The sequence below is a fragment of the Diabrotica undecimpunctata genome, chromosome 5 (genome assembly GCF_040954645.1).
Source record: "Diabrotica undecimpunctata isolate CICGRU chromosome 5, icDiaUnde3, whole genome shotgun sequence".
NCBI classification, from domain to species: domain Eukaryota; kingdom Metazoa; phylum Arthropoda; class Insecta; order Coleoptera; family Chrysomelidae; genus Diabrotica; species Diabrotica undecimpunctata.
The window spans coordinates 144,935,926-144,948,956 of NC_092807.1; the positions used below are offsets into that span (position 1 = coordinate 144,935,926).

The following is a 13,031-nucleotide window of genomic DNA, read 5'->3' on the forward strand; positions in this document are numbered from 1 at the left end:
TGCTGAGTTTTTAAGTTTAGATTTGTAGCAAAAGTATTATGAAACAAAACACATATGTGTTATTCAATACCTGTGCTCTAGTTTCTATTTGTCCTAATAAAAATGGGTAAACAATTTATGTAATAAATAATAAGTATTCTTTTCTGATTTTTTATGAATTAAATAATTATATCAATATCTCACCACATTGCCAAGAAATATGACTATCACGACCAATCCAACGTTTAGAAAAGTTGTATTTAAGTATGTTCTAGCTGTCTTCTCTCTAGAATGTGGTGGTGTACCATCTTGCATAAACCACATATTTTGGGTTTTCAGCATTTTATAATTGAGAAAAAGTAATACAACGCCATTATAGGAACTTAAGAAGCGATAGAAAAGGGAAATTGTAAACATGATGACGGCCAACGTTTGAATACGGACACGGCACCTAAAGAAGAAGATGAAGAATATTTTCTCCAATAAGACATTTAGCACACATAACAAAGCATTTTGTGATGATGTTACATTATCATCTTTCGAGTTGTTTTAATAAGAATAAAATAAGAATTAATAAGAATAAACTAATAAACACAAATATCAAACTAAGAATTATTATGCAGCTGACTTATAAAATGCGATTATCTCGAAAACGGTTAAATTTTCAGGTTACTAACAAGTATACCTTTTCTTTGTAGAAATAATGTATCTTTAAAATTTTTTGATACAAATAGAGCTAACTTAAAGAGCAAAAAAGTTAAGCGCAAATTTATGCCACACATGTGGCATATGTTGTGCCCTCTATTAGTTACATTAAAATATATATAAAATTATAATTTATCCTACTCAAAAGCATCCAACTGTAAATTTTAGTCCAAAAATATTTACAAACGTAAAAGTTATAGAGAAAAATAAAATTTTTAATTTCCACTTTAACACCCTGTATCTTTCTTAATATCAACATTTTATTAAAGCAAGTTGGCTTAAATCGTAATATTTTAAAGTGCAGAATCTACGGTTTTTGTTTGTACAATTACTTAAGGACCACCCTGTAGAAAGAAAATAGAAGGCAAAAAGAAAAAAAAGAAAGAAAAAACGATTTAAGTAAAGAAAAATGTCCTGTGAAACGAGCAGTCAACAGCGTTTAGTTTACAAAGAGAAAGTAGTTTTAATAATACAAGAATTATAAAAAAAACTGCAGCATGAAGTACAAATTAATTCAACTGATATGAGAGAGGTATATAAGAGATCTATACAATCCAATAGAACCCGACACTGGGACATTTTCTCCAAGAAGAGGAAAGAGCATAATGCTATATGAGAAGAAATAGAACACCTAAGAGAAACCTCTGTACCAAATTTCATGGCTCTAGGGATCCTTAAAGAATTCTTATTAGTTCCTTAATAAAAAGAAAATTAAATTCAAGTTACAAAACAAATATGTTTTAGATATCCACTTGTTATGCCATTTATTTCTATCTGTCATTATTTTCTGATATATTATGTAAGACATATATTTTTATTACCTGTATGTCAAACGGTTCTGCACCAGGACTAATAATTTTCACAGAGAAACCAACATCCTGTATAAAAATAACCTCATCTTTATTTTTTCCTTCCTCAGATTCATCTTTTTCCTTTTCTTCCTCATCTTTGGCCAGTTTGCTTCTTTCTTCTTTGGTTACTGTGCTATCTACAAAAGAATTAAATTTAATATTACAAAGAAAAACAAAATTTGTATAATTTATTGATGTTTGTATTTTGAAAACGATTTCCGAAGTGGAAATTTAAATGTTAATAAACTTATTTAAACCTTCAATAGTGGCTTACTCCCATTAAAATAGTATCTTTAAAAAGCCACAAAAAATAGCTTCAGAACACTCAATTCAATATATTGACCTTCAATGTAATTCACAGTAGACATGTATTATTACAGAACAAAAACTCATTAAACTAAAAGAACATACTTAAAACAGCACTTTTAAATATAAAAAAATAATTAAAGAATATATGAATATCTAAATATTGTTAAAAATAATTACAAAAAATAAAATATTTTGCTAATTAAACACAATAAGGTCTAAGCTCTATACGATAGTATAATATACCACTGCAAGATCACTACGTTCATAACTCAGATTTTAACATACATTTACGAATATGAGAATACATTGATAAGAGGTTGGCAGTGAAAAAGTGGCCGCAAATAGTTTTAATTCAATTATTGGTAATTATTTTTTTAACAAAAACTTGGTTCATTTATTTTTTAAATAAAACACGCTGCTTATGACGTATATGCATGTTTTTTATATCAAATTAGCTAATTTATTTTTATTATATATTTATAATTTAATTTATATAATTATTTTATAATTTATTATAATTTATATTTATATAATTTATTATATTATATAATATAATTTATTTTAATTATTTTTATAATTAGGGTCGCCAGCTGTTAAAAACGCAAGGTAGCAAAGATAAACTAAAAGAGAACTAGCGCGCAATGCCACTGTTTGACGTGGCTAGTGTCAGGAGTCGATAGAGTGTGTTAATAATAACATATTATCATTTGTCAAACCAGTGTCGTTGCGCGCTAACTCTATTTTACTTTATCTTTGATACCTCGAGTTTTTAAAAGCTGGCAACCTTAATTGGCTACCATTTTTTCTCAAACAACCTTATAATATAATCATATTTAATAATTTTATATAAAAAACATGCATATACGTCATGAGTAGCGTATTTTATTTTAAAAATAAATGAACGAAATAAAACTTTTGGTCAAAAATTAAATGCTATTAATTCAATTAAAAATATTTGCGACCATTTTTTCTCAGGCAACCTTATACAGTGTGACCCATTTAGATTGGAAACACCTCTATAAAATTTGAAGTTGTTAACCGATTTTAACCAAATTTTTTTTTAATGTCATGTAATAAAAGGTCTATTGCGGGACAAAATATGAAATATTTAGTTAAATTTTCAGGCAGTCTACGATACTTTTTCTTCGTTGAAAATGGAGAATTTTTATTAGCGATTTTTTTTATTAAAAAAATTTCTATGCCACTGGATTTACAGTGACTTCAAATAGCTATGACAAAAATTTCATTAAAATATATTTATTAATAACGAAGTTATGACAACTTAAAATTTTAAAACTCACTAAGCTGCGAGTCAAAAAAAACACCCTGTATCAACAGATAACCATAAAACTAATTATTTTTCAAATAATTTTAATAATAAACCACTACTAGACAAAAAAATGTTTAAAATAGCATAAAAATTTAATGCAAGTAACGCACTTACATTAGTATTAACTTTATATGCTACAACTTAAATCTCAGTTGCCATGACAACGATATTACTGTTTGATATTATTTGTGTCATACAAATTTCAGTGCTAGCATAAATTTATGCATAATATCTGCAACAATATTAACTTCAAATTCTTTTAATAATATTTTGTGTCATGGCTGCAAGATTAAGTTTGAGAGAAAAAATTGAAATTATACGTCTTTTGGGAGATAACGATAGAAGTGCCAGGGAAGTTTGTACAATATTTAATAACAGACATGTGGATCGTCCTAATATTAGCTGCGGTACGGTAAACAAAATTAATAGAACATTTAATGAATATGGTGCAGTATCAAAACTAATTTTAAAAAATAACCCGTTACAAAGAAGAAGAGGAAATGATAAAATCATTTTAGATCATTTCAGAAATAACCCTAATGCCAGTTTAAGGAATGCCAGTTTATATTTGAATGTGCCTCGAGAGAGTATTCGACGATGTCTTAAGGTAAATAATATTAAACCTTACAAACCAAAATTCTTACACACATTCCAAGAAGGCGACGAAGCAAAACGTTTAGAATATTGTTTATGGGCCCAAGGGGAATATTTAAAAAATATAAATTTTCTAAAAAACGCGTTATTTACCGACGAAGCCACTTTCACTACAAATGGAGTAGTATCATCACAGAATTGTCGCTATTGGACAGCAGATAATCCCCATTGGGTAATAAACTGTAAAAGCCAGTATTCTCAAAAATCAATGTCTGGTGTGGTATACTGAAAGAGCGAGTTATTGGTCCTTTCTTTTTTGAAGAAAACTTGAACTCACGGAACTTTTTAGAATTTTTAAACACCGACTTGTGGGATGCTATTCATGAGCTCCCAATTAATGAACGAATAAATTTGTATATCCAGTTAGATGGGTGTTCTGTTCATTACGCCAGAACCGTGATGCAATGGTTAAATGAAAATTTTCCGAACCATTGGATAGGCCGGGGTAGTCCGTTGATAGATTGGCCACCCAGATCTCCAGATCTCACAATTTTAGACTTCTTTCTCTGGGGAGTTATCAAACAAAAAGTTTGCCAAACCCGTGCAAGAGACGAAAACGAACTTCGTGCAAGTATTCGACAGGCATGTGCAGAAATTACTCCCCAACAACTAAGAAATGTAATTAGAAATATTCATAAACACTACGACAAATGTATCCAATTAGATGGTGGATTGGTAGAGGCAACTAGGATTAAACTAAAATTATGTTTCCATGTTTCTGTTAATACAGAGTGTTTTTTTAACGTTAATACAGAGTGTTTTTTTCTTAGTGAGTTTTAAAATTTTAAGTTGTCATAAGTATGTTATTAATAAATATATCTTAATGAAATTTTTGTCATAGTTATTTGAAGCCACTCTAAATCCAGTGGCGTAGAAATTTTTTTAATAAAACCATCGCTAATACAAATTCTAGATTTTCGACGAAGAAAAAGTATCGTAGAATGCCCTGAAAATTTAACTAAATATTTCATATTTTGTCCCGCAATAGACCTTGTATTACATGACATTAAAAAAAAATTTGGTTAAAATCGGTTAACATCTTCAAATTTTATAGAGGTGTTTCCAATCTAAATGGGTCACACTGTATAATCATATTAAAAAAAAAATTAATTTTATGCAAAAAACGTGCATATACGTCATGAGCAACGTATTTTATTTAAAAAATAAATGAACGAAATAAAATGTTTGTCCATTAATTGAATTAAAAATATTTGCAGCCACTTGGCAACATGTTATCAATGTATTCTCCTATTCTTAAATATATGTAAAAATGTGAGATTGATTAACTACGTTATAAAGGTAGTGATCTTGCAGTGAGATCTTAGACTATTAATTGTCATCCTGGTGCTTTAGTCGTTGACTAATACGCACCCTGATGCGCATCGCCCCGCCTTTGAACATCTTTATATTTTTCTATTGGCCGAGTGATCTGAAAATGCCGTATAAATATTAATATACTTAAATATGCGACATTTTTCAGCTCTCGGATCAGTATAGTCTCGGCTCTCAAATAGGGTCTCTGCACCCTGGGAGTCCTATGTCGGGGCGCTGCTCCAGTTCTACGATTGTTCTGGTTTCTAATCGAGAATTTGGGAATGAGAGTCGTGTGTGCCAAATGCATTCCAAAATTTTTCACGGCAAATCAGAAAAATACGCTTGCTTGAAGGATCATTACCTGTGACAAATCATGGACTGTAACTAAATAACAATGGATTATCGGAATAAGTTTTAATAAGTCAGAAAATCAACAAAAAAATATGTTTGAAATACTAAAAATATTGCATATTGCAATGAGAAAAAAATTGCACAATTTTTGGAAGAGCAGCAACTGGTTTCCACATTACGAAAATATGCCAACACTTTTATCCAACCTTGTTTTCTCGTAAAGCATAATATTATACAACTTCGCTAGTCTTTGTGCAGTCCCGACATAGCAACCAACAACTTTTTTGAATTTCCCAAACGGAAAATACCGCTGAAAGGCCAACGACAGATATATAATTCAAACGAACGGGACGATGGCACTAAAAGCCGTTCAGCAAAAACTACTGGATATCGATTAATAAAGCTACTGAAGGGTACTCAGCAAAAACTGCTGCATATAGAGGTACAACATTGCAGAGTTATGAACGAAAAACATATACTTTTTTGAACGTACTTCTTGGTATAAAGCCATTAAGAAGAGAAACTACATTTGCAAACACACCAGACATATATTATGATGAACAATCCAACTGAAATGAGTATAATATTAACAATAAATGTCTGACAATAAATATTTTACATTAACCTCCAATTAAAGTGTAAAATAGTATCAGATACAAATGTAATGAAAAAAAGCTTAATACTTAATGCTTATTGATATTGAACATAATGAATTAAAAAATGCTTATTAAACCATAAAGAATCATAAAAGAAACATTTACAAAAATTAGTTAAGGAAAACACTTGTTTGGCTATGGATTTTATTCACTGCATATCTAATATTTTCAGATGACGTAATAAAATAATGTTATCCCAGCAAGATATATAAAATAGTTGCTATTTGAATATTCTTCACCAGTATTTTGCAAGAGGTTAATATTTTTTGTAGGGAAAAATGTATTAAAAAAACAACTTCATGTACACTTATTTCTTCTTGGGGAGCTTATTTCACAGATATTTACCAGTATTTGAGCATTTGATAATAATAATAGTCTACCATTATACCACTAGCGCAGATTTGGAATTACAGCACAATAGTCTGCTATATCTTGCACCTTCGATATAAAGGAAGGTAACAGGGCCAGTGCTATGCTGCAACCGCCTATTATTCACATTGACACAAGCTGTAGCTTAGATTCCATACCATCTTTATTTTCAGAAATTCCATACATATCATCATTCATTAATGAGCAATTCCATTGGCTTCAACAGCATTTTACTTCTGCACTACATGCACTTATGCCTTGCTGATATGGTGATTCACCTTGCTGCTGTCGAACGGCTGTGCATCCTCCGAGGTATTCTGAGATTCCTGATGCTCTACAACCGCCGCTCTGGAGGAAGATCGTAAGTTTCTCGATTCCATCCTCGTGTTCGTGGAGTTTATGTGATCTAGGCTTCTGCTTAGCGAGAAGTTTATCGGGGTCTATGTATATATGTTTAGTATTCTGGGCAGTGTATGCCTTGAGTTCCACAGAGATGCCGGCACTTCACACCTCGCCGTGTGGCCACGTTCACACTCCTCGAGAGGTACAAGAACGTCGACAGAGTGTTGAGTCTTGGACTGCCTACACTCCGTATCGCCATCTTTCGAGAAACAATATTTGCGATCCTGTAAGGACGGTTACTATTTTCAAAAGGTTTCTGGCGACGAAGTGTTACCGCAGCTCGGCCACTGAGTGAAAAGCAAAACGGCGGTTGTAGAGCATCAGGAATCTCCGAATATCTAGGAGGATGCTACGGCCGTATGACATAGTCCCCACGTTGGGCGCCATATCATCAGATGAGACGTAAGCGCCTGGAAAATCACGGCCACTTAACCACTCTCACGGTGCCTTACAGAGAGAGCGTAGATTCCATCGTCGATAGATTATTGGTATTTTTCAAACGGATAGAAATAAAAACACTTTTTAAAGGGTGGAAACAATCCAGCTACAGGGCCCCGACATCGGACTCCCAGGGTACAGGAGACCCTATTTGGGAGCCGAGACCAGACTGGCCGAGAGACGAACATGTCGCATATTTATATGTTTCAATATTGCATTTTCAGATCTCTCTGCAAATAAAAAAATCGAAAGATGTTTTGAGGCGGGGCGATGCGCATTGGTATTAGTCCATGACTAAGGCCCCTAGATGACTCTGCTTCGAATCCAACACATGTTTCAGACATGCATTGATTTCTTGGGCATATTTTAACTATTGAGATTGCCATTTATCATTTATGACTGTGGTTTGTCGCAAGAGGGAAAGTCATTACTATCATTTTGTGACTTTTCCTGCCTTGTGTTCGATGTCACAATCATATTCTTATAACCATTCTAGATTTTCCTAGTTTTGTGTTGGTTTCTTGCAATATCAGCGAATGTGACCTACTTTGCCATGATTCTTTGACATTACATCACAAATTAATTTTCAAGCCACTTCTTACAGATTTTGATCTTTCTATTACTCTCCTCCAATGATGTGAACCTGATGGCACTACAAAATTTGATCAGAGATTTCTGTAGGTCCCTTTCTCTCTCTCTCTCTCTCTCTCTCTCTCTCTCTCTCTCTCTCTCTCACACACACACAGCATTAAAGAACATATTTACCACTAATTCTTTGAGAATGTTGTCAGGTGCTTCCAGGTAAGCTAATCACACCATACTAGCAACATCCACTTCAAATTACTGCACATTATCGCTTGCACATTAGTATACGCATTAGTGCACATTAGTGTGCTTGCACAAAGAACAACATTTGCAGTTGTGCTTTGTATCTCCATAGTGTTTTCCAGTCAATAAGGAACTTTAATTAAATAAAAGGCAGATATCAAGCACAGTTTTTTATTAAATCTTGCCCAAGTACTTTCGCTCTCAAAGCATCTTCAGGGGCATTTCGTCAAAATTATTCTATCCAACAATTTGGTGAATGTCATAAACATTAACTAATACATTTACACAACACTAGACAAAAGACAAACAGTTTAAAAAAATTTTAAATTTGAAGAAGCTACATAGTGGGTGACAGCAGGAGAGAGCCTCTCTCTAAAATATATATTTTTGTACTAAACCTAAGCATTTATTAGGATTTAGTATATTAATGGGGTTTTAGAATATTTAACAGCATGTAACATAGTATCATCATCATCATCATCATCAGTAGCTCGACAACCCTTTCTGGGTCCTGGCTTGTTCTAGGATTTTCCTCCATTCTGTTCTGTTCCTTGCTTTGTTTTTCCAGTTGGTAATCTTAAGTGTTTTCAGATCTTGTTCCACTTGTTCCATGTATCTAAGTTTGGGTCTTCCCTTTGACCTTCTTCCTACTGGTGTTTGTGTCATAATATGTTTTGGTGTTTCAGTCTCCAACATTCGTTCAACATGGCCCATCCAGCGCAGACGTCCGATCTTTATGGATGTTATGATCTCCGGTTCGTTGTATGCTGTGTACAGTTCAAAGTTATATCTTCTGCGCCATATGTCATTTTCCTTTACCCCCTTATATATGTGTCTAAGGATTTTTCGTTCAAATGTGCCTAATAGGTTTTCATCGCTTTTCGATAGTGTCCATGTCTCTGATCCATATACAAGGACCGGTTTTATCAGGGTCTTGTATATTTTGCATTTGGTGTTTCTTGTGATGTTGTTAGATCTTAGATGTTTAATTAGTCCATTATATGTTTTATTAGCGATATGTATTCTTCTCTTAACTTCTTCACTGACATTGTTATCTGCGGTAACTAGTGAACCTAGGTATGTAAAATTTTTCACGCTTTCGACGTTATAGTCTCCTATTGTCAGATTCTGTAGGTTTCTTTGGCCTGTCGATTTACTGACCTTCATGTATTTGGTTTTTATTTCATTAATGTTTAGGCCACTGTTTTGTGCCGCTTTTTCTATTGCATTAAATGCTTCTATCATCTCTCTTTCGCTTCTGGCTATGATATCAACATCATCTGCAAATGCCAATATTTGTACACATTTTGTTATTATTGTTCCTCTGGTGTTGACTTTTGACTCCCTAATTGTTTTCTCTAATGTGATGTTGAATAGAATACAGGATAGGGCATCTCCCTGTCGTAGACCCGTTCTCACATGAATTGTATCTGTTAGTTCGTTTTGAATTCGAATTTTGCTTTGTACTTTAAGTGTTTCTTTTATGATATCAATGAGTTGAGTTGGAATATTAAACTCTTTCAATGCATGAATCAGGAATTCTCGATGGATGCTATCATAGGCACTCTCAAAGTCAATGAAAAGATGATGTGTGTCTATATTAAATTCACTAGTCTTTTCCAAGATTTGCCTCAAGACGAAGATCTGATCTATTGTGGACTTCTGCCTGCGGAAACCACATTGATATCCCCATGTAACATAGTATAGTCACAGTATAAAATCTCAAATTACCAAAAACAAAAGAGTAATAATAATAGTCTCCCTTTATAGGTACCACTAGTGTGGAGTTGGGATTATAGTAGGGTAGTCTGCTATCTCTTGAGCCCACCATATACAAGGAAGATAACAGGCCATATCTCAGGCCAGTAGATATTTAAAAACATCTAGATGTTTTCACCTGTGCTGGGATTGATCCCTGGCCTTCTGAGTAAAAGTCAGACATTCTACTACCTAAGCTACCTGGCTTGCCAAAAAAACAAATACTTTACAAAATATTCATAAAGACCAAGAAGAATCTCTCAAAATTACAAATTTGTACAATTATAAGAGTTATCTAATTGAGACTATCATCTTAATCTACTAGTATCCCTACATTATATTTACTACATTTTCCTTGAGTTTGTTTAATTATGTACTATATATCTTAACAAGAGGATATTTTCAAGTGTTTATGTATTTAGATTGGTTAAAATTGATGAAAAGAAATTCAGATAAGTCATCAGTTGCTCCTTAATAAAGTGTATGCATGTAAATTACTGATATTATAATAAAACATGTATTACAATATTAAATATTAAAACATAAATAACTGGATATTGTATTATAATGTAATAATAAATTTTTAGTAGAGAAAGACGCAAATATTTATTATTTTATAAGAGTTAGTTTGCTTGATACTTTTAGTGATAAAATGGGTGTCACCACAAAATTACCAAAGTTGATTTTAATAGATTGCAATAGATATTAATTATAAACAGGTTATGGCAACACACTTTCATTATAATCAATTATTAAAACCCAAAGTAGTTTTTAAAAAACTTCCAAATCTGATAAAGTTTAACTGCAAGCAATTATGTCCGTCAATGTCATTTAAAATTCACACAACTTATTACATATGAAGAAGTATAGTTACGTAACAAAATCATAAAAACTATAGAAAACCGGCGAATATATTAAATAAAAATATATTACATACCTTGTAAGTTCTCATCAAGTTTATTATTCACTGTATCACCTTTAGATTCCAAAGTCTCAGAATCAAACTTTGTTTCATTCACTGATGCTCCAAGAGCCATTTCTCTTGTTCAATAATTATTTTTCAGTTAAAAAAAACACTTAATTTGGTCAGACCTCTTTGGCACAAACACTCTTCCACTCTCTTTAAACGTCTAGTTGTATGGAGAACTGGACATCTTCTTGAGCACGTGCTTTGAAATTAACCCCCACTATGAAAAAATTATTATGACGATGACCTTTGCCATATATTTGCCCAATGACAGAATACACAAATGCCAACTATTAAACAAAACATGAACAGAACTAATTATCTGATTAAGTAGATAGTTTTAATCAAAATTGTCAATTTTTAGTTTGGTTTTTATTAGCATAATCTAGTTTTTCAATAATGAAAAGTAAAATATTATTATATCATTGTATATAATATTTAGAACGTGGCTGCACAGCTTTCGTAATACAAGCTTATAAAAATTAAAGCATAGTTGCCATATTTGTTCAAATAAAATAGAAATATAATATTGGAGATTTTTGTGAAAATTCAGCGAAAACTTAATTTTATTATATTCTAGAAGTATTTATTATTTATATTATCAATCAAAAAATTATTTAAAATTGCGACTTAATCTAAATGTCGAGTCGTCAAGAAATTGTTAGATATAAATATATAAATAAATATGTATGTATATTTATAAGTAAGTAGAAAAATACCTATAAGAAAGCATGTAGAAAGTAAGCATAGTATATAATCTGAAAGTAAGTAGCACAGATACAAAAAAACCTAGATTGGTAACAAGTAACAAGGATAGCAAAGATCACCGCACGTTTTATTGGGCACCCTTCCGTTTGGTGGCACTGCTAGTCTCGTTCTTGCCTGTGGTTCTTGCTTGTTATTCGCTGTCACTTTATGTCATTAAAGTCAAAGTTCATAGTCATCGAGTTAGAATCTATCGAATCTATTCATAGTACACACAGTATATACCACAAATAGTAGTGTAAGTGCAATAGGAAAGGTGGAGAGAGTGAGTTGCATAGGCCCAACCGTTCGTAATGGCGCTACTAGTCACGTTAGATCTCTCTTTCCTTGTCTCAGGCAAGAGACGTATGACGTTGATGTAAGTGCTGTTGCCATGGTTTCACTAGTTTTGCATATTTTCCCAACAGTATATAAATACATCAATTTTTATGTACTCTGATAGTACATACAAAAAGGGAGATACGTCACAGTCACAGTTGCTTAAAAGAATTCTTGTGCTAGTGCTAGAAAATGCTATGTACAGTACTGTGTACTGTGTGTGACTCTGTCAAAGTTTTCCTTCCCTTGAAAATAATAAGGCACCATATTTTTATTTGTTTTATTTTTTCATAAGTAGTACAAAAAGATACAATTTTAGATGATTTTAATTATGAAATCAAACACATTACACGGAAACATGAAGAACTGGCCAAAAAAGTTGTGTTCCAGAATTCATGATTACTAATTACTACCAAAGAATATAGACTCATATCGTCGCGTCTATATTCTTTGATACTACAAGAAAATAATACCGTTATCGTAAGTCCACGAAATGATATGGATATATTTGATAAATGGGTGAATTCTGTGAATATCCCTAAATTAGAGAATGCTGCAACAGAAACTAAAACAATTTTCATGTATGCGCTTGTCATTTTAAAGAAAGGGGGATATAATAAAAATACTATGATCAAAGTTGCACATAGGTGCATTAAGAGAACAGCCGCTTCAAGTTTGGTTTTACCACAACTAGGAAATAAGACCAAGACCAGGCTTGTATTCACATACAACTTGACATTAGAATGATAAAACAATTATTTAAATAATGATAAGTTCTTGTTACAACATTAAAAACAATAAATTATAGTATTTTTCATATAAAAATGCGTGCACGTCACAATTTATATAAAGTGACGTCACTTATATTTAAAATTTCCAGAACGTCAACGTTAGAGTTCAAATTTTCCTAACACAGCTAATAATACGAAACCCATACGGAACTGCTCGATCTTTCATAGGCGTCAACATGGTATAATAATCAGAAAAAAGTAATCATCATTATATTGGGAATTTTAGAATTATATTGATTAAATAAC

At 32.1% G+C, this 13,031-nt stretch overlaps 1 protein-coding gene across 2 annotated transcripts in view; it reads right to left on the reverse strand.

Moving 5' to 3' along the window:
* The window catches only part of clu (clustered mitochondria protein homolog), a 55,717-nt gene extending 44,559 nt beyond the window's left edge, over window positions 1-11,158 (reverse strand). Inside the window, exons 1-2 of one of the 2 annotated variants that reach the window (XM_072532935.1) lie at window positions 10,882-11,158; window positions 1,506-1,672 (exon numbers count right to left, since the gene is read on the reverse strand). In XM_072532935.1, coding sequence (XP_072389036.1) covers window positions 1,506-1,672; window positions 10,882-10,981 — 267 coding nt within the window. In that variant the 5' untranslated portion in view covers window positions 10,982-11,158. The remainder of the gene's footprint in view (window positions 1-1,505; window positions 1,673-10,881) is intronic. The other variant, XM_072532934.1, reaches the window with a different exon arrangement.
* Window positions 11,159-13,031: the final 1,873 nt, after the last annotated feature.